A 26549-nucleotide genomic window follows, 5' to 3' on the forward strand; every position below is an offset into this window, starting at 1 on the left:
AAAAAGCAAATTAGGCTGTGTATTTGTCATAATAATTGGCATATATGGTAAGTGACCAACAACCATAAGGTATTATAAAATTGTTATAAAATGATATGAGCTATCATTGAGCAGCATGAAAGAAGAGCTTCACTGTTTCACCTACTATCACCCTGGCCCATTAATCTCTTTCCTGTTCCTGACATTTCAGAGATACGTTTAGGATTTCAATCATGACCTTAAGCCACATTTGAACAATTTTCTGGTGGATAAGTCCTCATTCCCACATTATGTATGTACCTAGATGCAAATCCTGAATATCATGTCGCAATTAGTGCATTTGGACATGCTTGCTAACTGTGTTAAAGCTCTGAATAATGGTAAAGTTTTATTTCTACCAAAACAAATTTGGGCTGTAATGTTTTATGATAAAAATCTGTGGTCTTCCTATGTACATGTGTGTGTACATGCTTAAAATGCAATGTTATAGTTAAATGTAATTCATTAAAAGTATGTAACTCCAGTGGCTACTTAGTTTGGCTACTTGGTTTCTAGATTTCTGCTTTCCTGTTTCATTGTTAAACAGGTCTAGAAGTTATTATTTCATGAAACTAATATGAGGAAAAAGACTATGTTGATATATAAGTGACATTATATAAATACATGAGGGATGATTTGATTAGAAGCAGTATTACACAGTGATAGGAGTAATGGTTTAGAACTAGACTCAGGTTTGAATCTTAGCTCTATCATTATAGGCATTTACTTAACTTTTCTTGTTTGCTTACTCAACTGAAAACTGAAGATAATAACACCTATTTACATGGTTGTTGTAAGGGTTATATGAATAATGTCTGGCAAATAGTAAGAACTCAAGTAACTGTTTCACTTTTTCCAGAAGGAGATTGACTGAAAAATATTTGGAGTCTCCTCCAGCCATATTCCTTGGTCAGCTTCTATGATCCTCTTTGGAGCTTAATTCTTAATCCCTTTATTTTCACTTGCTTGTTGATAACAAAGAAGAACTAACTATTAATTTATTTCAAAATGCATGTATTATATTTGATGGACCACACTAACAGTTATAAACCAAACAACAGATTGGGAATGGGGAAGTGGATGTGGTGAGTTCAATCACATGTCTGGGAAAGTCAATAGTGAAGACAGAGTCTCACAATTTTTTGTCATAATGGAGAGATGAAAACACAGGTAGAGGATTTCAAACAACAGAGTGGATGGTGAGTTAAAAATGCTGAAGTTCTTTCCTGGTGTCTAACTTAATGCAATGTGGTTTATCTCTTTGCTCTTTTCTCTACTATTCAAATTTAGGATAATAAAGATTAAATGTTTCTAAATCTTACTTTACAATATCAAGAAAAAAAGGTATGCTTTTGCCCACTGAAGGGCAAAGCAGAGCTATGAAAACCTGCTGAACACATTCTTTATTTTCAACACAGGTTCTTGTCTTTCCGTCATGAAATGCACATTTTATTTGTACTGTATTTGGGTGACCACAAGTCAACAACAAGATAATTCACAAGACCCTTGCCTTAGATGTGTCGGCAATAAAGTAATCAGGCCAAAATTTTTACTTTCCTTTGAATTTTTCAATTCAAACACAATGTGTGCTTGCTTTTACACAGTAGCGTTCAGGGATTAGAGGGTTGGCTCTTTAAAAACCGTCAGAGACACAGGCAATCCTACACAAAATTCTCAGAAGGCAGGCGCCGACGCCTGGGAATGCCCAGATGCCCCTCAGAGAGTTGAAGATGGCGTTTCTCTGAGTCAGGTCAAAGTTAACACGTTACCTTCGCTTCAAAGACTGCTTGGATTCCTTTCGGTGGATTAGTCAAGATGTTTTGCTGACTGAGACTAGGAAATCTATAGGAGGGCGGGTTAGTTTACATTGTTCCTTGTCATTATCGCTAAAACACTCCAAAGCCTTCCTTAAAAATGCGCACTGGGCTAAAAAGGATAGACAAGGAACACATCCTGGGCCGGTAATTACGCAAAGCATTATCTCCTCTTACCTCCTTGCAGATTTTTTTTTTCTCTTTCAGTACGTGTCCTAAGATTTCTGTGCCACCCTTGGAGTTCACTCACCTAAACCTGAAACTAATAAAGCTTGGTTCTTTTCTCCGACACGCAAAGGAAGCGCTAAGGTAAATGCATCAGACCCACACTGCCGCGGAACTTTTCGGCTCTCTAAGGCTGTATTTTGATATACGAAAAGCACATTTTCCTTCCCTTTTCAAAATGCACCTTGCAAACGTAACAGGAACCCAACTAGGATCATCGGGAAAAGGAGGAAGAGGAGGAAGGCAGGCTCCGGGGAAGCTGGTGGCAGCGGGTCCTGGGTCTCGCGGACCCTGACGCGAAGGAGGGTCTAGGAAGCTCTCCGGGGAGCCGGTTCTCCCGCCGGTGGCTTCTTCTGTCCTCCAGCGTTGCCAACTGGACCTAAAGAGCGGCCGCGACTGTCGCCCACCTGCGGGATGGGCCTGGTGCTGGGCGGTAAGGACACGGACCTGGAAGGAGCGCGCGCGAGGGAGGGAGGCTGGGAGTCAGAATCGGGAAAGGGAGGTGCGGTGCGGCGAGGGAGCGAAGGAGGAGAGGAGGAAGGAGCGGGCGGGGTGCTGGCGGGGGTGCGTAGTGGGTGGAGAAAGCCGCTAGAGCAAATTTGGGGCCGGACCAGGCAGCACTCGGCTTTTAACCTGGGCAGTGAAGGCGGGGGAAAGAGCAAAAGGAAGGGGTGGTGTGCGGAGTAGGGGTGGGTAGGGGGAATTGGAAGCAAATGACATCACAGCAGGTCAGAGAAAAAGGGTTGAGCGGCAGGCACCCAGAGTAGTAGGTCTTTGGCATTAGGAGCTTGAGCCCAGACGGCCCTAGCAGGGACCCCAGCGCCCGAGAGACCATGCAGAGGTCGCCTCTGGAAAAGGCCAGCGTTGTCTCCAAACTTTTTTTCAGGTGAGAGGGTGGCCAACCGAGCTTCGGAAAGACACGTGCCCACGAAAGAGGAGGGCGTGTGTATGGGCTGGGTTTGGGGTAAAGGAATAAGCAGTTTTAAAAAAGGTGCGCTATCATTCATTGTTTTGAAAGAAAATGTGGGTATTGTAGAATAAAACAGAAAGCATTAAGAAGAGATGGAAGAATGAACTGAAGCTGATTGAATAGAGAGCCACATCTACTTGCAACTGAAAAGTTAGAATCTCAAGACTCAAGTACGCTACTATGCAGTTGTTTTATTTCATTTTTCTAAGAAACTAAAAATACTTGTTAATAAATACCTAAGTATGGTTTATTGGTTTTCCCCCTTCATGCCTTGGACACTTGATTGTCTTCTTGGCACATACAGGTGCCATGCCTGCATATAGTGAGTGCTCAGAAAACATTTCTTGACTGAATTCAGCCAACAAAAATTTTGGGGTAGGTAGAAAATATGTGCTTAAAGTATTTATTGTTATGAGACTGGATATATCTAATATTTGTCACAAGTAAATGATTCTTTAAAAATTGAAAGCAAATTTGTTGAAATATTTATTTTGAAAAAAGTTACTTCACAAGCTATAAATTTTAAAAGCCATAGGAATAGATACCGAAGTTATATCCAACTGACATTTAATAAATTGTATTCATAGCCTAATGTGATGAGCCACAGAAGCTTGCAAACTTTAATGAGATTTTTTAAAATAGCGTCTAAGTTCGGAATCTTAGGCAAAGTGTTGTTAGATGTAGCACTTCATATTTGAAGTGTTCTTTGCCTATTGCATCTACTTTGTTCCTGTTGTTATACTGGTGTGAATGAATGAATAGGTACTGCTCTCTCGGGACATTACTTGACAGATAATTACCCAATGAATAAGCATACTGAGGTATCAAAAAAGTCAAATATGTTATAAATAGCTCATAAATGTGTGTAGGGGGGAAGGAATTTAGCTTTCACATCTCTCTTATGTTTAGTTCTCTGCATGTGCAGTTAATCCTGGAACTCCGGGGCTAAGGAGAGACTGTTGGCCCTTGAAGGAGAGCTCCTCCCTGTGGATGAGAGAGAAGGACTTTACTCTTTGGAATTATCTTTTTGTGTTGATGTTATCCACCTTTTGTTACTCCACCTATAAAATCCGCTTATCTATTGATCTGTTTTCCTACTCCTTATAAAGTCAAAATGTTAATTGGCATAAATTATAGACTTTTTTAGCAGAGAACTTTGAGGAACCTAAATGCCAATCAGTCTAAAAATGCAGTTTTCAGAAGAATGAATATTTCATGGATAGTTCTAAATACTAATGAACTTTAAAATAGCTTACTATTGATCTGTCAAAGTGGGTTTTTATATAATTTTCTTTTTACAAATCACCTGACACATTTAATATAGGTTTAAAAATGCTATCAGGCTGGTTTGCAAAGAAAATGTATTACAAAGGCTGCTAAGTGTGTTAAGAGCATACTCATTTCTGTTCTCCAAAATATTTCATAAGGTGCTTTAAGAATAGGTATGTTTTTAAAAGTTAAGTTCCTACTATTTATAGGAACTGACAATCACCTAAAATACCAATGATTACAAACTTCCTTCTGGCCTTCTGGACTGCAATTCTAAAAGTGTAAAAAACATATTTTCTGCATTAAGTTAGGCAGTATTGCTTAGTTTTCAAAGTGGTAGGCTTTGGAGTCAGATTATTTTGATTCAGATCCTACATCTACTGTTTAGTAGCTCTGTTGCCTGAGGCAGGTCCCTTAACATCTCTGTGTGTGACTTGACCTTTAAAATTTGGAGACTGTCATAGGGGTTAATCCCTTGAGAAAATGAATGTGAAAAGTTAGCCTAATGTTAACTGCTATTATTATGGATTACCATATTTTCACATTCATCACAGTACATGCACCTTGTTAATATAAGATGCTCAATTCATCTTTGAGTATAATTTTGTAACTCTCAATCTGGATATGCAATGAGTGGGCCTGTATGAGAATTTAATTTATGAAAAATTGTGTTTCACGTGGCCTTACCAGATATACAGGAAACACTCCACATGTTTCTATTGTATGTTGTTAAATGCCTTAGAATTTAACTTTCTGAATAGGATCCCTTCAGTTTGAGAGTCATAAAAGAGTAAAATTATTATGGTATGAGTTATAGATTGTATTGAATATCTCTTTATATGTCTAGGTTTTTTCATTGGAAAACCAAAAAAGTTCGGAAAAAAATCTAAGTTATTTCTTACTTTCTTAATTTTGTGTGGATTTCACATCAAGTATAAAATTTGAAGAACATCTGAACTATCATAATCCATATATATATATATATATATATAATAAACATAATCTAAGAGAGAATTTCACCATGAAAAATTCAGGTAGTTCATGACTATCACAGCAAACAAGTACATTAAATTGAAACTTTTATGAAAATAACATTTATGAAATAGGAAGCTATTTTTAAACTAGAAGTGATATATTAGCATATAATTTATAATTCATATACAAGTGGGATTGATTTATAAATGGTCACCAACAGAGATTGTGCTATTTAATTTGGGAAAATTTTTTAAATTTACATTTTCTCACAACTTTTAAGGTAGTTATTCAGTTTGTTCCTCTCTGTCTCTTCTCTCATGCCCTGAATTTTTCATATTTCGTTTAGTTGTAAGAGTGTATATCAAACCATGTGTCACGTGACATAACTTGAATTTTCGTCGTGATATCTGTGCTATGTCTAGGTCTATACTGAGGAATTGTGGGAACCCCACAGAATCCAAGTATACAGTGCCACTGATTTCTTACAAGGGATGTGGGGTCTCCTGTAAACTCTGCAGTTAGTCTCAAGTAAGACCAAAGAGTAAAATATTGTTAGGATCTAAGGTGGAAATTCAGCAAAGAATCACATAGTCTAAGTCTCGAGTTTAACAGTAAGATAATTTGAGATACTTTTGTAATTATTAAACACAAAGTAATGAGATATTTTAAAACAAACAAATACACCTGAATTTATATATCAGAATAGGTATGGTGGTTCAAAATAGCTATCTAATAAAAACCACACTCGTATTCTAAACATTTGCCTTTGATCAAAATAATTTTGGGTCTCTTATTATGAAATTGCCTTTCTAAATAATACATAAATTTCTTCTCATAAGTATATATTAGCCACATTATTTTATAGTTATTGTTTTATATTCATAGCTTGCTTTAGATTAAAAATTATATTACCCAGTCTGGTCTCTTGGACTTGCTTCCAAGTGACTTTTGACTGTATCACAAAATCAAATTCACTCTGAAAATATAAAGATTTTTCATCATAATTTCCTTTGTTAACAGCCAAGTGCTACCTAATTTTAGGTGTTTTCATTAAAAAAAAATGCATTGCAAACTTTAAAGACAATTCTTTTGTTTGTTTATTTTTAAAAGACAGTCTCACTCTGTTGCCCAGGCTAGAGTGCAGTGACACAATCATAACTCACTGCAACCTCCACCTCCTGGGCTCAAGTGAGCCTTCCATCTTGCCTCATGAGTAGCTGGGTCTTCAGGTGTACAGGTGTGTACCACCATGCCTGGCTAAATTTTTTTTTTTAAGTTATATAGAGACAGTATCTCACTATGTTGCCCAGGCTGCTCTTGGAGCTCCTGGCCTCAAGTTATCCTCCCACTCAGTCTCCCAAAGTGCTGGGATTACAGGCGTAAGCCACCTCACCCTGTCAGCCTAAAGACAGTGCTTAATGAAGAGAAATATAAGTGCTTTGAGCAATGGAAGTATAATTAAAATTATACTATGAAAGATTTATAAAGATGACCATTTTGAATGGGACCACACTTATTTGGTTATATAAATTATGATACACTATTAAAAATTCATCATGATGATTTTGTATTTACATTTTATTTCCATGTTTGCAATTTGTGAGGAAAGCTAAAATTATGGCTAAGCCATAAATATTTTTGCAGTTTGTTGAGGGTGTTTGTAAAAGTGTTGCCAAGGAAGACCAGTTGGCTACCCAAACAAGGGTTTAGTCTAGGTCTGATCAATACATACGCATTATCTCAGGTTTGTCTATCAGAAAAACCTTAGGTTATCCAAATCAAAATAAAATAGATGCATAAAACAAAGGCCAATATGTGTTGAACAGTTATATTGTGATATACAACTGCCAAGCATTCCCGATTACCATGAGTCCATTTAGTCAGTCCATGGGCAAATGCCATCAATGAGGACAGCCCAGGGTTTCCATATTCTCTCTTGGCTTTACATCCTATAGGAATTGGAGGGGCCCACCTCTGGGATAGGAGCCCTTCTGTCTTGAACAATGTTATCTGAACACTAACAAATGTTGACTTTCTACACCAGTCCCTCAATAGTCTTTTCTATTTATCTTCCTTTTGCTGACCATGTTTTGTTATTACACAGTTGAGATTTTTCAGCTGGGAATCTGTGTTAATTTTGTATTAATTTTGATTAGCTTAACTCTCAGAGTTCTAAAAGTACCTCCTGTACCTGATATATGACAAAAATTATAATTACATTTATTTATATATAAAATATCTTTGTATATGTAAAGTATCTTTGTATATATAATTATATAATTGTTTCTTTTAGTTAATTTTGCAAATTTTAAAAAGTTCTCCTTTGTTTTGAAGTTTATTCCTATAGTTTTTTATATGCTAGTTAAATTATTAATCACTTGATTCAAGTAATATTCTTATATACTTATAAGGAATAGTGTAGTTTTAATATTTAATTCCTTGCTAAAGAGAGAAGTGGAATCTATTTTTCTTAGCTACTTCATCAATATTTTATGTTTGATGTGACAGTCAAAATATCCCTCAGAGCTAACTGTTACACTAGGGAAATCACGGTTTTCCAGTTTTCCATTTATGTTTTATGGGAGGGAGTGGAACTTAGTGTAATAATATTCAATACATAAATGTTAACACTTGTTTAAAGGTCCTTGAGTGAGTACTGCTATAAAATGCATTATTATTGCTAGTGTCATTTCACAAGAGTCTATAATTTCAGTGTGATAGAGCTACAATATAAGTATAGTATTGCAAAACCATCAGGAAGGGTGTTAACTATTTAGCATGCAGTTATGTGTTGGTTGTCAAAACGTTAAAAACATCTCTGACTCAGCAGCAATTTTGGCAATTTTGATCCTGCTGCATCTGTGTAGGGCATCTTCCTGGAGAAAAACCTCTGAGATGCAATGAGGTCAAAAGGGGAAAACAGACTATGATAAAGATCAAGTTGTTTGGAGATCTTGTAGAAAGATTAATTTACAAATATGTCAAGTGCATTATCCTGGAGGAAAACATTGCTATTTCTATTGGTTCTCTTCAGAGCTCTAGAATCAATTTACCACATAGTTGTTTCAGTGTGAAATTAGCATTACAAAGTGGCTTTACCGTAGGGCTTTGTGTCAGCAAAGAGCTTAGGCTTCTTTTAGCAAGAAGCTTGTAAAAATTTAATTTACTCTTAGATTGCTTGATGTAGAGAATTACATTCCTACAGAGCTCTGAAAAATCTTTTTTCAGAGTTTTTCACAGCTGTATTCAAGTTGCAAGGCTTGTCAACTTTGCTATTTTTCTGTGCAGCTCTGTTAACTTATTATCTTTTGACATAAATTATGATTTCAAATTGTAAAGCTCTGGATGTCAGGGCCTTTTCTAATTTGTTTAGTATGATATTCAGACCATTTCTAGACTCTTCCATGGAACAATTTAATAAAGATTTTTTTGTGATGTTAATGAGTTCATGGTGATCAACCCTAGAGACCTGTGTCTATTGTAGATCGATGACATTCAACAGTCCTGCAGTGCTGGCGTCATTTTGATAAAAAGGGGTCAAAGCAAGTGGGACTGTGGGCAGATTTTTAATGCTTAGAACAATTATTCCATCGAAGTTTTCTTGTGTCCCTTCTGCCTTAGCCTTTGTAGGATAGCATGCTTGCTAATTTCTTGCTCATGGGGTAAGGAAATGAAGATTTTTGCTAGGTCCGTAGGATTATTAGGACTCTCAGGCCTGAAGCTATGCCTGGATATAGCCAGAAAACTCTCCCATAGCTTGCTCCAAGGAGCTGAGATACAGCAGTACTTCCTTTGTAGGTCATGATTCTGGGTAACTTGGAAGATGACCTCATTCATATTCTGTATTCTATGTGAGACGTTAAGAAGGTAGAGGTGGCCAAGAAGGAAATTGTTGCTGCCTTTATGGAACAAATTATCTGAAACCCAGCTTTCTTGAGGGCTTCATAGAAGTACTCAACTGGGGCACTTAACTCAGTCTAAGGCTGGTCAAGGAAGGCTTGCTGGGGGAAGTGTCTTTTGTATTCACACCTAAAGGAGGTTATTCAATAGAATTATCCAAAGAGGGTAGGGATGGGCTAGGAAAAATTTAAACAGGTAGTGTGGAAGACTGACAGGATAAGTAAGCATGGCACCTTCAAAGTATCCTGAGAAGTTCCCTATGACGGGAACATAAAATGTGTGACAGAGATTTGTGGGAGATGGGTCTGGAAACTCTAGCAGGGGCCAGATCGTAAGGGGGCTTTGTAGGCTTTGTTTGGGCTTTATCATACTGGAAGTGAAAAGCCATGGCTTTTAAACAGGAGAGGGACATAATCAGTTCATATACTGTTGCAGTTTTGTAAAAGAAAAGATGAGCTGAAGGAGTGGCCATGGTGGAGGTGGGTGGGGTGGGGGGGAGGGGGCGGGGAGAGAGAGAGAGAGAGATTTGAAAGACATTTAGGAGGTAAAATCAACTGGTTTGGTAATCAATTAGTAGTTGAAGGTGAAGGAAAGAGAAGAGTTAAGGATAACATCTATATTTGTTGATTTGGATAATAGAGGGGACAGTGGTGCTGCTTATTGAATGAGAAAATTTAATCGGAGAAGAAGGCATGGAATAGGAGTGCAGACCTATGTGACTCTACTTCTCTCAAAACCAGAAACGGAAAAGATGTATATGGCTCAGGGTTAGGTAATATGGTTATTTGAAAATGTATTAAAGTGATTTAGAGCTTAGTCTTAGGTCAGAGATATAAGATGTCTGAGGTGACAGTTTTATAAATATGTAGAGTGCCCACTTGTTTGGCCTTATTGTAGCATAGTGTGACCTGAGAGTGTTAGGAAGAAGCAGCTGAGTTCTAGGGACAGTACTGGTTAAATTCTACTTAGAAATTATACTTACAACTCTCCTATATAACCCTCCTATATAACCTGCTAACTGATGTCTGAACCTCCTGATAACTTCACTCCTTTAGGTAGTGCTTTTCACATCATGGGACACAACATATGAGAGATCATAGAAACTCAATGTGGTATGAAAATCTGCTTGGGACTTCAGATATTGTCTCCAGTGATTGAATAAAAATAGGAGCTCACCTACTATGATGAGGTTTCTGTGTGTGTTAAAAGAAGGTTTTCATTACTTTTGAAAAGGTTATGTATCCTTGTTTTATGTTAAAACTTTGAGCTTTGTTAAATATGCAGAGTTCTCTTTCTTAGCATGGCCTACAGAGGTGCAACTACCTCCTACCTGACTTCACATCTACTCCCAAATGCCTAGTGAAGGCTTAATAATTTCAAAAAGGGACTCTAGAATTTCATTTGGTACCAGTCAGACAAATATGTGAAAATTAAGCATTATAGGCAGAATCCCAGGGGTACTGACAGCTGTGTTAAGAGGTGATTCAAGGGCCAAACCTTAGAGTCCAGCATTGGTTATGGGTGTGACAAGAAAATGAAGCCTATATTGGCTGGGATTAGCAACCACAGTTCTAGAGGAAGCAAGGTGGAGAAACTATATAGGGGGCTCCCTTTGTACGTTTTATTTATTTTAAACATCTCTATAAACTCTAGAAATTAAAACAACAATACCAACACAAAAGCATCACTTTTTCGACCAAAGACCAATTGCTATACTTTTTTGTGTAAAGGGCTAGATAGTAAATATTTTCAACTTTGTGGGTCACATAAGTCTCTGCAATAGACAATATGCAAACAAATGAGCATGGCTGTGTTTCAATTAAACTTTATTATGAACATTAAAATTTGAATTTCATATAACTTTTACATGTTGCAAAATATTCTTTATTTAAATTCTATTGCAATATGCTTTAAAAGATACAGTTTTTAGTCTTTCTAAGTTTAAAATAAAATCTAGAAAAAATTTTAAGTCTTTTATAACTGAATAATTTTAAAAGTAAGTGAAACATTTAGACATGCAAAATGGACTTTTCAGAAGAAAATGGTAGCTTAACAGTTATTAGATTATTGTCCAGAATAATTTTTGACTTATAAGCCTCTGTTGACCATTTCATTGCCTCTTTTTTTGGAATATGCATCTTTTAATGTGTCCTTCAAGACAAAGGCTCTATCTTATCTATCTTGTGTCTTGCATTTTCCCAGGGCAATGTTTTTCACAATTTTTTAAAAAAACAATACTATAATCAATTTTCAAATAAAATTTTCCATGGGACCGCAGTGTATACAAATAGCAGTGACAATAAAAGATAATAACTCTCCCATAAATACAAAGAAACAGTTAACCTAGTGCTCTAAAGTAAAGGCTACAGTGATTTTATATAACATTTATATGTAATTTTCTTGATCCTACATGCTTGTGTTTTTCACAGTGTTGCGTTTCTGAAATCGAGATGCCTTTTATAATTGATGTCAAAAGAAACTTGTCAGCCACCAGGCCCAGGAATAAGTTGTAATATGGGAACTTAGCAATACATAAAGGTATATATACTCCTGTGACCTCAGCTGAATTATTTGCATTGGTTGCATCCCACAAGGTTGACTATTAAATAAATTTAGTTTGTTGCTTGAAATTTCTTGGGATAAATTACTTTGTGATCTAGTTTTGAAAAAAAAACAGGTAATATTTAGTCTGAAGTTTGTCTGACATACTAAGCAATGTAATTAAAGTAGAAGTCACCTAAGCTCAGCACTTTATTATGCCTTGAAATTATACTGCCTGTCCTACAGGTGAAGGTGTTATGAATGCAGTTTGTCACTGTAACTCTATTCATAGCTCTGAAAGGCTGAGAGTGACTCAGAAGAATATTTTTGCTCTGAATATGAAGAACGCTTAGACTAAAACTTTAATTACGATGCTGAAGAAGAAAGTGGTAGGTGATTGCATGAATAAGTACGTAATATTGTTAATTTCTAAAAACTGTGTATAGTTAATGTAGTGCTTCTTTATGGAAAGGCTATTGTTAAATTGATGGTAAATTCTATAACCAATATCACCTTAAAGCAAGTACGCATGATAAAGTATTATAAAACCATGATATATCATATGTGGCTTATTATTGTTCCCTGAGTGTTGTACAACTCTGTTATGCTGTGATGAAACCTCATGCAAACAGGTATGTCAAAGATATGATGGGCTGTTAACTGAGCTTGGCCCACATATGGTGTAGTGACATGCTCACTAATGCAGTGCAGAGATAACCAATAACAGATCATAACAGGTTTAAGTATGTTCAAGGAGATGTCAGCAGAAGCTTTCCTACATAGTGAATACTAAACAAGCCTGACAGCCCAGGATCATGTTCGGATCAATCTAGTGTGCTAAAATTAACATATAGTCCTACATTTGAGAATGTGTGATTTTCTTGGTTCCTATCTATAAAATAATATTTTAAAATACATACATTTCAAATCAGAAGTTGGTGAATTCACTGAAATATTTCTAGAGAACACTAGGTATTGGGGCTCACAGTGTGAAAACCACTGACTTAATTCTTCCCGCGTCTTGGTTGTTCGTGATCTTCCTTTGTGTCCCTCATTCCAGCCATTTGTATCCTTAGAAAATGATCTCATATTCTACTTCATCTTTATCTTCATTGTCAACTGTCAGGTAGCAATATATGATGGAAGAAGCATGTACTTTGGAATCAGACAGACCTGGCTGGAATCCTAACTCTGTCACTTATTAACAATGTGATCTTAGGCAATTTACTTAATCTCTCTGAACCTCAGCTACTCTCATCAGTACAATGAGTTATCCTTATCTTTACATGGCACAGTATTATTATGATATCAAAAATTCATTGAGTATTTACTCTGCATATTAGTCAAGGTTCTCCAGAGAAGTAGAACCAATGATACACACACACACACACACACACACACACACACACACACACACACACACAATTTATTATAAGGAATTGACTTACATGATTATGATGGCTAACAAGTCCAAAATCTGCAGTATGGGTCAGCTGGCAGGAAACCCAGGAGAGTCAATGTTCCAGTTTGAGTCCGAAGGCAGTCTGTTGGGGAATTTCATCCTTCTCTGGGAGGCCAGCCTTTTTGTTCTATACTGGCCTTCAACTGATTGGATGAAGTTCACCTTTATTAGGGAGGGCAATCTGCTTTACCCAAAGTTTACTGATTTAAATGTTAATCTCATCCAAAAACACCCACCCAGTTGACACATAAAATTAACCATCACTCTCTGTAAGCACTTTCTATGCATTAAGTGATAGCAAATAATGCCAGACATAGGGTGTCTTTAATAAATGGTAAGCACTGTTATCAGCAACAATAGGATTATTATAATTAGCACCTTTTCATCTTTCTGTCTGGGCTCTGAGAAAGTACCTCTCTTCTCTAAATTAATCCCTCCTTTCCTATGAATTAGACCCAGTGCTTTCTCTGAATTATGAAGGTCACACTCCTACAAATGCCCCTTCCCAATTCCACATCTGTCGGCTTTCTTTGCCATTGACTTTTATCTCTAGCTTTTAAATTTACAGGCATATGTCAGTTAACAATGGGAATGCGTTCTGGGTAATATGTCCTTAGGCAATTTTATCATTGTGAGAATACTATAGAGTATACCTACACAAGCCTAGATGTCGTATAGCCTACTACACACCTAGGCAATATGACATAGTCTTTTGCTTCTAGGCTACAAACCTGTACGGCTTGTTACTATACTGAATACTGCAGGCAGTTGTAACACAGTGGTATTTGCATATCGGAACATGTCTAAACACAGAAAAGGTGCAATAAAAATACTATGTAGTGATCTCATGGGACCACCATTGTATATGCAGTCTGCTGTAGACTGAAATGTCATGCAGTGCATGACTGTATCTTAAATACTCAAAAGTATCACCTTTGTTTGTTTGTCCCCTTGTGTGCATCATCCTAACGTGGAATTTCTCTGTTGATTAGGGCCAGTGTATTAGTTTGCTAGGGCTACCATAACAAAATACCACAAATTTGGTGGCTTAAATAACAGGAATTTATTATCTTATGGTTTTGAAGACTAGAAGTACAAGATCAAGGTGTTGGCAGGTTTTTCTTCTAAGGGCCATGAGGAAGAGTCTATTCCATGCCTTTCCCCTACCTTCTGGTGGTTTGCTAGAAATCCTTGGCATTCTTTGACTTACAGAGGCATCACTCTGATCTCTGTTTTCATCTTCACATGGCATTCTCCCTGTGTGCCTGTCTCTGTGTCCAAACTTCTTTACTATTAATATAAGGATACCAGTCATATTGGATTAGGGTCTACTTTAGTGACCTCACTGGAATGTTATTACCTCTGTAAAGATCCTATCTCTAAATAAGGTCACATCCTTAGGTACCGGGGGTTAGGACTCAAACATACCTTTTTTTGGGGAAACACAATTCAACCTATAACAATCGATAACAGTCTTTAGGAGCAGAATGTGATATGGAAGTAATTTGAGACCATAAAGTATATACATGTAGGGAGTTAATCTATGAAACCTTTTGAAAGCCATATATACCTCATGTATAGTGGTCCATAAATAGCATGGAGACATTGCAGAGGATGTTAAGTGATATGATACAGGAACAATCCAAGAAGGTCATAAGAAAAAGGACCTTTTGCTCTTGAGAGGACTGAAGAATGACTTTCCATTTATGAAATTTTGGTACATGTCCACTAAAAATAGGATGAAGGCCAAACTTAGGAAGAATATTTTGATAATGGAGAAGGTTGCATATAAAAACATTTTATTGAGGACAATTAAATAATGTTGGCTGGAAGTTTTAGGATGATCATCTTTAGGACTCAGAAAAAGAGAAGAAACATTATTAAAGAATGGTCCCTGAACAAGTATAGGCACCCTCACATTTGCATTGCATTTACTATAGAATTGAAAAATGTTTTGACCTTTTTTTTTGGCTTTTAATATATTTGACCAAGAGTAACAGCTAAGCAATACCTATTTGCAATCAGTGTCCTCATGTGGGCTCTAAACATATCATGTTTGTGTAATTAATTGATTGACCCATTAATTTGTTCAATTTCTGCTCTGTTCCAGGCACTGAACAACATGATGGGGATAAAAGATAAATATTACACCTGACTTGTCCTCAAGAAGTTAGTCTTCTGAGGGAAAGAAATTAGCAAACAAATTGTAATCTCAGTTATGTGCCATGTTCCATGCTGGGCACAGGGGATACAGTAGCTTAAAAAAAACACAAGGTCTATAAGGTGTTTCTTCTTGTGGACCTTACAGTCTAGGGTGCTTGGAAACATGGGGCATTGGCAGACAAGTAAATACACATTTTGTGGTAAAGGCTCAGGTAGAAGAAGTACAGGATAGAATAGAGCACACCATGGGGAATTAATCTAGACTTCAGAGAGGCTCACACATACATAATTTATGTGTGACTATTTCAGTGCATTTGAGGTTTCTTGGAAATAGAGGTTAGGTTTTATTTTAAGGAAGTTACCATTTTTTTTTTTCAGTGTGATGTGGTTGAACCAAAGAATGCCATGCCCAGTGATGGTAATAGGATAATATTTTTAAAAATTAAGAGCCACCTAATAAATCAATAGTTTCATTCAGCGGGAGCTCTTGCAGAGTTCAAAAAGAAGAAAATCTGGCACAGCGTTTCCTTTAAAGTTCATTTTCCTAGAGTGTTAATGGAAGCAAGAGATTATAACATTTTGAGGTCAAAAAAATTCTGAAATGCCTATAAAAATGATTTTCTCCAAATTATCATCATTTGTGCTTTTAATGACCTGATTGCAAAGATGAACATTTTGAATTCTTAAATTGCTTATTAGGATTGGTTAATGAATCAATTATCTATTACTGTATGTTTTGCTATTGGAAAAAATAGCAACTTAAGTGTTTTGCAGACCTTTACTTAGGTATATGTTGCTTTTATGAAAAAAATGTAAATATTAAGTAAAAGGGATTTAAAGCAAGGCTTTTGAGGTAGAGTCTTATTAATTCCTTGGTAAACCTTGAGCCAATTGTTGTCTATGTTCTCTCCCTCTGTCTTGCTCCTTCCTTCTGGGATTCACTGTGGGAATGGGGGATTGTTAATCTGGGGATGCTGTCCAATCCTGCCTCTCTCAAGCTTTGCTATTGATCTCCCTCCCAGTGATAATAAAGCTTGAAGAAAATGAAAGTAGCGTTAGTATTGGTCCTCAAACTCAAGAACAGGATGAAACTTAAATCTTGAGTCATACAATTGTGTCTACATACTGCTCCCCAAAAAAGAGAAGTAAAGAAGATGCTAACTTTCCTTTTTAATTTGCAGTACTTAGCAATTTGTTTTCTTGAGGGTTAAGTAATAACAGTGGAAGAAAAAAAGGGTTAAAATGCCACCAAGAACCCAATTCCATGTTTAGTTTGAAAGTGGGAAATCAGCTGCCACTGGGAAGTCTGAATCCAATGCCATGATGTTCTTTGAATCCTTCTGAGAAATAATCATGTGTAGCCATAACATACCTGTATAACAGAGCAGAGAACATAAACAAATGAAGGTGAAGGGAAGATTAAGACAGAAGAGAAAAATTCCAGAATTGACTGATCATTTTTATCTGTTTAGGTGATTTCAGGCAGAATCCTAGAGACCAACTTTATCACAACTGAATTTTAAAAATCACCAGCTTTGTCATTGTGATGCAGCGTCAGTTTCAGTATTATCCTTGGAGTATTAATTCTTAATCATCTTCATCTTAGAACATTTCTGAGGTCACTTCTAGTCTCTATTTCACCAGTGAAGAAACAAAAATCCCCAAACTATATCAGGTGGAATTACACAGTATTTTTTTTTAATTTTGGGGAAAGTCGATTCAAGGCAGTAACTTGCAAGCTAGTGTTAGAAAGGATTTAATAAATAGTGGTTTTTCTGTACACATAGTGAGAGGTCATTACATCATTTGGTTGTTGAAAGTCATAAGGATGTCTAGCATGCGCTTTGCCTGTAGTGGTTCATGCCAGGCAGATTCCTGACTCTATAACCCAGAGCTTATCAGAGGATTTATGTCCCCAAAGAGAAATGTCACCTCCATCTTTCAATAAACACTTTAGCAAAGAAAAATCAAGTACTTTAATTCCAGATCTTGAGTTAATTCCAGAATAACAACGATGGCTCGGAAAAATATGGGTATTTCTGTCAAAGGACAGAGAAACCTAGTAGAGAGTATTTACTTTGGGTCCTAGTGATGGTATCTGAACAAGCTAGGTGAACAAAGAGCCTCAATAAGGGATTTTGAGGTCTAGAAAAAGAGAGGAAATACCAAATAAATGGAATAATTATAAAATAAATACCAGCAAAGTTAAATCAATATATCATGTGGGAGATATCCTTATATCACTCATGTGATTTCTATTTTGTTCCTATATTAGGCCAAAGAGAGGTGGAACTTGTTTTCCTTTTTCCCTCTCAGCTACAAATGGACATACTTAAAACTGTTTCTCTGCTTCTGTTCTCTAAAATGTGATTGTCTAACAGTAACCGTGATGACGTTTTGACAGTTGCACAAGTTTCTTTAAGCTTTAAAAATGCCAGCCAGTAACCCAGTGGCATTTCTACTATAAAATCTTAAGGCCAATCCATTTCCCCTCTTCCTTATTTTCTTGGTTTCAAATATATTTTTATTGCCAATGGAAATAAAAATCCTAAATTAGAGAGCAATGGCATCCCTTGTCTTGTGAATAAAGAGCTCCTAAATGTGAACTTATACAGGATGCAGCAATTTATAGGGTAGTTAATCATTCTTCTTTCTAGCCAGTTGTTCCAGCTACAGTTTTGTGGCTCTTGTTAGTGGCTTCATTCCCAGATAGAATAAAAATCAAACCAAAATCCTGGAAAGGCACTCTGAGGATGCTTCTCTAAAGTAGATGGGCATCAACTATAAATCACAATGCTTTGTTTCCTCTGTTATGTTTCAAGATGGGCGGGATTTTTTTTTTGTAGCATTACTTATTATTGCCTCTCAAGTGCTTGAGTCTTTGAAATCCAAGTCATGTGAGTGAATTAGATACAGCTGTTAGAAGTGGCCTTTCAATGCCAATGGTACACATTCCTTGGTTTCTTTACGATACTATTGCTCTTACAACTTTTATCTGAAGTCATAAATTCATAGTTGTCCCAGAAGTTAAGTTCCTTGCTTCTAGAGGACAGAAAACAAACAATTTACACAACTCATGGTGCATGTCACCAGTCCTTAGATCTCATGAAATATGCATGAAATCTTAAATCACTTGCTGTAGCCACCCAGCCATTAACATATTTGAAGGACTTTAGTGTATCAAAGTCAGGATAATGAAAATTTTGATTTCACCAGTTCTAGGAGTGAAAAATCAAATGTTTAGTAAAACTTTCTAAAATTAACACTGACAGTTGATTTCTGTATGCTGTTGTTCTTAATAATACCTTTATTGAGATATAATTCATATTCAAAACAACTTACCCATTTAAAGCATACAATCCAATGATTTTTTAGTATCTTCAAAAAGTTGCCTATCACCATAACCAATTTTAGAACACTTTCATCACTGTAAAAAGAAACTCCATTCCTATTAGCAGTCATTCCTTATTCCAAATCCCCCTGCTCGCCCTAGATAACTACAAATGTACTTTCCATCTCTATAGATTTGCCTCTTCTGGAAATTTTATGTAAATAGAACAAAGTGTTCTTTTGTGACTGGCTTATTTCACTTAGCATTTTTTTTCAAAGATTCATCCCTGTTGTAGCGTGTATCAGTGCATCATTCTTTTTTATTTTTTTAGAGACAGGGCCTTGCTCTGTTGCCCAGGTTGGAATGTGCAGTGGCATGATCATGGGTCACTATAGCTTTGAAGTCATAGGCGAAAGCGGTCCTCCCACCTCAGTCTCCCGAGTAGCTGAGACTACAGGCTTGCACCACATGACTGTCTAATTTATAATTTTCTTTAGAGACAGGGTCTTGTTATGTTGTCTAGGCTGCTCTCAAACTCCAGGGCTCAAGTGGTCCTCCTCCCACAGCATCCTAAAGTGCTGGGATTATAGGTGTGAGCCACAGCACCTGGCTTGTATCATTCTTTTTATTGTTGAATAATATTCCACTTGTAAGAATATGTATTTTATTTATCCTTTCCCCAGTTAATAGATATTTCGATTGTTCCTAATTCTTGTCTATTATAAATAATGGTGCTATGAACATTTGTGTACAAGTTTTTGTGCAGACATCCATTTTCCTTTCTTTTGGGCATATACCTACGAGTGTAATGGATGGGCCATATAGTAACTTTATGTTTAATATTTTGAGGATTTTTCAAACTGTTTTCCAAAGTGGCTGCATCATTTTAAATTCCTTCCACCATTGTGTGAGGGTTTCAATTTCTCCACATATTTGCAACACTTACTATTATCTACTCTTAAAAATTGCAGCCATCCTACTGGGCATGAAGTGGTATTTCATTGTGAGTTTTTTTTTTTCTTTTTCTTTTTTTCTTTTTTTGCTAATGTTTGTGGATTTTCTTTTCATTTTCTTGATGGTGTCCTTTGAAGCACAAAAGTATTTAATTTTGATAATTTCCAATTTATTTTTTGTTATTGCTGTTTGTGCTTCTGGTGTTGTATCTAAGTGTATGCTACTTTAAAAAATTAGTTGTAATATGGCAAATTGGATACATGTGTAGGCTTTGGTGTCACAATCCTAATTTTAAAATTCTAACTCTGCCCTTGACAAATTAACTAATTAAGCTTCCTTAGCCTCAGTTTCTCAACTGTAAGTTGGAGATATTACCAAGACCTACCTCTTGAATTGTTGTGGGGATCAGATGAAATAATGTATGTGAAATATTTAGAATTATGCAGGTCTATGGTAATGAATACTAATGTTAGCTATCATTATTGTTATAATCCCAATAATAAATTCTGGTGCTTTGAAAATTAAACCAAAGCCAAGCAGTTGATATGAAGAAGCATGTAATAATGTACAGACATAATGCTTTGTAGACAACATTGAATTTGGCTCTCATGAACATCAGGAATAGTGGTCATGGTAGTTATTATCTCCAGCAGGAACTGTAGCTGAGAGATCTTCAGAGCTTTTTCCAAGGTGATATCACTGGGAAATAATAGAGACAAGGTTACAAGCTAGGGCTGTGTTTTCTTCTTAAAATCTTTAGTTCAGTTTTTTTCAATAACAGATTTGTAGTAGGCATCAGGTGACTGGGGATTCGTATTCTTCAAGTTGAAATATTACCTTGTTGAGAAAGAAACCATGTGTGAGACAACCATGTTGAGAAAGAAAAAGTGATTTTATAGAAAATTAATATTGATAGTGAGCATTATATGAAAATCATGAAGTTAGAACATATTTGGCCAGAAAATTTACATTAATAGTTACCCATAGCAATTAATGCATTATAATTACACATACCTTTTCTTTAATGAAAAAGAATTCTTTCCTTCCAAAGTTATGCATGCTATTGTTAAACATTAGAGAATATAGAGAAGCAAAAAAGAAAATATCTTTTTTGATATTTTCTTAATATACGTCTGTTCCTAATAATGTTTATAGTTTAGAAGCATTGCATGAAATGGGTAGATCAATTTTCTATTTAATGTTTGGATTCATTAGGTACGAAGTTAGCAAATTAATTTCCATTAGGGTGCCTGTATGGTTGTAAATCCTGGACCTCCAGAAGATTTTTCAGTATTGGTTTGTAGTCTTTTGTTTAGCAGCAAATAATTAGTTCTCCAGAGCTTCTGAAATTAATTGACCACTTTAATGGTGTTTACCTACCTAGAGAAAGAAAAAGAACTTCTACAAGTCCCTTGGTAAAATTAAGCCTCATGAACAATTAACTCAAATATACACAAGGCTTGTCTTTAGCGAGCATATACTCCCTAAAGTTGATTAAGCTGACCAAGTGCTTATTGCTTATAAATTCACCATTTTATGGAGAAGAAGCAAACACTGCTAAATACCTTGTGGAATCAGAGGAGGGGAAATTAGTAACTTGACCCCAATACTGCGATTTTAAATTGAATTCTTGAAGCCTACAAGTTTTACACAGGACTTTAGAGAGCTGGATAGTGTCACTTTGTCAAGTCTTACTTTTACTATGATTCTTTGAGAAAAATACATCTGACTAAATAACTCTGAATCTAAATTGGATAAAATAAATGTGACATTCAAAATGTTATTTATGATTTTAGAAAAATATCCTTATAGACACTAGATGAGTTTTAGTCTCAAATCAATCCTCCCCATCATAGTCACTTATCAAAATAACTAAAGCAAAGTGGTAGAGCTGTGCTCTAGAAGTTTGGGATTTATGATCACAATCTTTTCCAATGAGTCCCCTCTTTCCTCTGCCTGTCTTCAACATTTGTTTTTTTTTTTGGTTAGGACTATCCAGATTGTGTGGCCTATTTCAAACTCATGGCAAATACATTGGATGATCGTAAATTATCTAATGTATTTGAATTTGTCTACACAAACTAGAGTAATTGCTATTAGTTCCTCAAGTGTTAATTATTTCATGCAAAAAGGAAAAAGGCTATTAGTCTTTAAGTGTATTAGTATGTCAGTATTTGAGAGAAGTGTCATGCAATTAGTGGTTTGAATTTGCTATTTTATTTTATTACATTTTATTTTATTTGCCTAGTCAAATAAAAAGTAATGTTAAATACATGGAAGCATGATTGTTTTCTACACTAAAAATCATTTTGACTTGAAAAGATCTGATATCCATGACCTTCATCTGAAGTTTTGGCAGATGAAAATGTCAGATGCGTCTGTTGGATTAATAAAAGGCAAATGTCAGATCGAAAAATGAGTATAAGCTTTAATTATATGACTTTAGAAGGATATGTTATGAAAATCAAAGCTTTAATAGTGATTATAATTGGCAAGTTCTTTTTTTATAAGGAATTACAAGTCACTCTATACAAAAATTGGAATTTTTGTCCTAAGAAATGAAATTTACTATAGTTTCATCTGTATGTGTGTGTGTGTGTGTGTGTGTGTGTGTGTGTGTGTGTGTTTAAAAAATCAAGTGATAGGGCTTTTCCTCAATAAAATCTGAAATCTCTTATAGTTAAGTGAACAGAACAGTGTATCTAGGATGCTAGACTTTTTTTTCAAAGTTAGTTTAAAACTTATACATAGTAAAATCTGTATGCCTTAGGGATCTCTGTTTGCTATCCCATAGTGAATGATTAATTAGCTTCTGTTAGAAATAGTCAGAACTAGGCTGGGCGTGGTGGTAGCTCATGCCTGTAATTCCAGGACTTTGGGAGGCCAAGGCAGGAGGATCTCTTAAGCCCAGGAATTTGCAACCAGCTTGGGCAGGCTGGTGAGATCCTATCTCTACAAAAACAAACAAACAAACAAAGGACAATAAGAAAGAAAGAAATAGCCAGAGCTTTGAACAAAATTTCTAAGTAGACCAATGTAAAAGTCTGTCGTCAATATGTAGTGGCTATGAATGGAGGTTATGAATGAAAGAGAAGGATAAGATGAACTAGAGGTGAGAGGAGAAGACAGCAGGCCCAAGTGAAAGGCAGAGCCGAGTTTATTGCTTTTTGGTTATTCCAGGTGTGTCTGCTTTGTCTCATGAAACACCTGGATGATCACTGATTTCTAGTGGAAGAAATGCTGAAAAGTCCTTACTGTGCATTTAAACATTCTAGGTTTAATATACTCAGGGTTTTTCAAAAGAAAGGGTGGCTGGAGTTTTGCACTAACTAATATTTCATAAAGTGTCTAAGTATAGATGTCTGGTTTTTTTTGTATTTCTAAGACTGGCTTGAGGTAGGCATGGAGAATTCTTTGATGGGACATAATTTTCTTCCTTACTTTTTTTTTTTTTTTTGAGACGGAGTTTTCCTCTTGTTGCCCAGGCTGGAGTGCAATGGCACAATCTCGGCTCACCGCAACCTCCGCCTCCCAGGTTCAAGCAATTCTCCCGCCTCAGCCTCCCGAGTAGCTGGGATTACAGGCATGTGCCCCCATGCCTGGCTAATTTTTTTTGTATTTTTAGTAGAGATGGGGTTTCTCCATGTTGGTCAGGCTGGTCTCGAACTCCTTACCTCAGGTGATCCACCCACCTCGGCCTCCCAAAGTGCTGGGATTACAGGCATGAGCTACCGCGCCTGGCCTGATGGGACATATTTTTCATTCAATTTTATTGATTTAACCTCACAAAATAAAATATTTCCTTAAGATGACTCTGTGGTCATTGTTGGGCAGCATAAGCTTAATGGATTTTAGTTATCATAATTTACCTTAAACCCAATTTGTATTTCAGGATATAAATAGAGGTTTATTGTAGTGATCTTCCAGGAAATACTAAGTGATACTAATAATTATAGATGGTGAACTTAAGTCTTTATATTACTGAATTTGTTTGGTTTGATGATGCTAGGCTATGGCATTCTTGCTAATCAAAACGATGTGTCATGGTGTAACATAACTTATTAAAATGGGCACAGATAACACAGGAAGCTTTTTATAAAAGCAGCTCACAAATTGTGTTACTTTGAACTGAACTGGCCATTTATGGGAAAGGTCACTGGGTTGTAAATAAGGACCAAAAGAATTACGTTTATATTTTTTAAAAGAGATTGAGGAGATTTATTTTTACATTTCTTGAAAATGCCTTTTTTTGGTATGGTATTGACAGATAGTGAAATTCTGCTCATTTGTAAATATAGTGTCATATTTTAATAATTTCAAACATATTGAAAATGCAGAATTTATTAATAGTGGGAGCACATTTTCCTTTTTACTAAATGTTCTACAGGTTCTTTTTCCATCCACACACAGTGCCATTACCCTCATTCTAAGCCTTTCAAACATCTGGCAGTAAGTGATCTGCTGCACTTAGCTCTTTCCAGCTGAGCTGATTTTTAAATTTTCAGAAAATTTGTGAGCTAATTGTTAAACATGGCCATTATTAAAAATTAAATTATTTCAACTTATAATTAAATAAATTATATTAAAACAAAAGTATTAAAAACTCAAAAGTTGGCTGGGCACACTGGCTCACGTCTGTAATCTCAGCACTTTGGGAGACCGAGGCAGGTGGATTGCCTGAAGTCAGGGGTTCGAGACCAACCTGACCAACATGGAGAAACCCTGTCTCTACTAAAAATATAAAAAAATAGCTGGGCATGGTGGTGCATGCCTGTAATCCCAGCTACTCTGGAGGCTGAGGCAGGAGAATTGCTTGAACCCAGGAGGTGGAGGTTGTGGTGAGCTGAGATTGCTGAGATTGCTCCAGCCTGGGCAACAAGAGTGAAACTCTGTCTCAAAAAAAAAAAAAAAAAAAAAAAAACCAAAAAAACCAAAAAACAAAAAGCAAACAAACAAACAAAAAAACAAAAATTATCACTTCCTAATTATTTTACATTTTACTATTATTTATGCTATTAACGTTATTTGCCTTCATTGTATTTGAAAGGTGGACTATATTCTATTGCACTTTCATTGTACTATATTCTAATATGGAACTGTGTATCCCTTCCCAACTCTGTGTTCAATGACTTTATATTTGGTTGCTTTAAAATGGTGACGATGAGAGTATTTATATCATAGAAATTGGCAAATGCCGTAAGTCAGTTTTTGTTTTTGTTTTTGTTTTCCAGAGAGGGGATTGTTAAATATTTGCCTGCATGCAACACCACTACATGCAGTCTGCTATCTTTTGTTCTTCCTGCTTTCAGGCTCTTCTCCCAGCTGTCTGTCTAGCACAACCCAGCATACCAAATTTTCTTAAATAGGGAAAGTTGAACGTGGTAAAAGAATGAATGAAGTCAAAAGAATGTGGAAAGACCTAGGCTTTGCCATTTAGTAAAGTTTAGCATCTCTAAGCCTCCATCTCTTTATCAATAAAATTGAGCAATGATCCCTTTTAGTTCTACCCATTGAAGAAGATTTTCAAATGAAAACCACAACCTGCTCATGTTTATGAAGGCACTTTGGAAAGCGCTAAATACACGGTTTTTTATTAGTAGTAAACACTTACTTCACCTTTTCACTTCTTGACTTTAGTTTACAAGGGCTCATAATCTAAATTATATCATAAATTGCTGTCCCAGATTTTTTTACAGCCTAATTGCCACCTGTATGTTCGACTTTCCTTCTGTTCTTTGTGTTAGATACTGGGATAGTATGCACCAGGTGGGTGTGCCATCACTTTCTCAGACGATGTCCACTGATGATCATGGCATTCATTTTCCTGCTGTATTCAGACTGGCCTCAACTATTTTCTTTATTGCTCTCCAGGAAAAATTACAAATGAATCAGACTGGGCAATGAAGGGTAAACCTAATTATCGCTCTTTGTTAAAGACAGCTCTTGTTAAAATGCGGATATTGCAAATTAATGGAAAAAATATGACATAGTAAACCATACTCACTTATTAATATCTTAGTAAGGAATAATTGATGAAGTTACTTAACCTTAGAGCCCTAATTCAGTTAAGTTTTAATGAAGGACAAGTTGTAGAGATATCGAGAACCCAGGGCAGGCGCCTACTGAAGAAGTTCCAGACCAAGGAAGTATAAAGAAGGACCTGGGTGGGAGCAGTGAGGTTGGATATGAGGGCCACCGGCAAAGTTTTGCCCCAGAACAGTGTCAAAACGTTTGCATTTGGCATAGCCCTTTCTCTTTTTGTTCTGAATGGCTTTGCTAGAATATCTTTTCTATAATGAATTTATCTTGCTTCTCAGATATTGCTAAAGCACTCCCTTTTGAATTTTGGTGCTTTAACATGCATTTTGATACATTACCAAATAAAGTCTGAATGACACAAATTTTAGAACTCTCCAGAGAAAAGAAAGATGCTGAGGGAAAAAGCATAGGTTTGGGACTCACTAAATCCCAGTTCAATTCCTTTCTTTAATAAATATATTCAATTTTACCTGAGAAAGCTCTCATGCTCTCGAATTTTATTTAGAAATTTCTCTTTGTACATGATTGATTTCACAATCCTTCTTCTGCCTCCTCTTCTACTTTCTTCTTTCTAGATTTTCCTATCTTTATGAAGATTATTCTGCCTTATCCTCAACAGTTAGAAACAATATTTTTGAAAATCACTAGGGTATCCTGCATAGTGATTTCCCATGCCAACTTTACTAATTTCCATTATAAATTATTATTTATTGATGCCTAGAGGGCAGATGAGTGTAGCTGCTATGGAGTGAGGAGACAAAACATAAGAAAGTTATGATCCTACCCTCAGGTAATGATTCAGACATGATAATTAAGTCAACAAATTGATAGAAACTAATCACTAACTCTCTGGCTATAGTCATTCTTTCAATGAATAGCTCATTACTG

The 26549-nt window shown here is 36.0% G+C and overlaps 1 protein-coding gene across 1 annotated transcript in view; it reads left to right on the top strand.

Annotated features, from left to right (window-relative positions):
- The first annotated feature begins 2471 nt into the window (after window positions 1-2471).
- Window positions 2472-26549, top strand: part of CFTR (CF transmembrane conductance regulator) — a 183372-nt gene continuing 159294 nt past the window's right edge. The window contains exons 1-2 of the mRNA XM_055114832.2: window positions 2472-2621; window positions 24010-24071. Of these exons, the coding sequence (XP_054970807.1) occupies window positions 2472-2621; window positions 24010-24071 (212 nt within the window). The remainder of the gene's footprint in view (window positions 2622-24009; window positions 24072-26549) is intronic.

Source organism: Pan paniscus, chromosome 6 (genome assembly GCF_029289425.2).
Source record: "Pan paniscus chromosome 6, NHGRI_mPanPan1-v2.0_pri, whole genome shotgun sequence".
Taxonomy (NCBI): domain Eukaryota; kingdom Metazoa; phylum Chordata; class Mammalia; order Primates; family Hominidae; genus Pan; species Pan paniscus.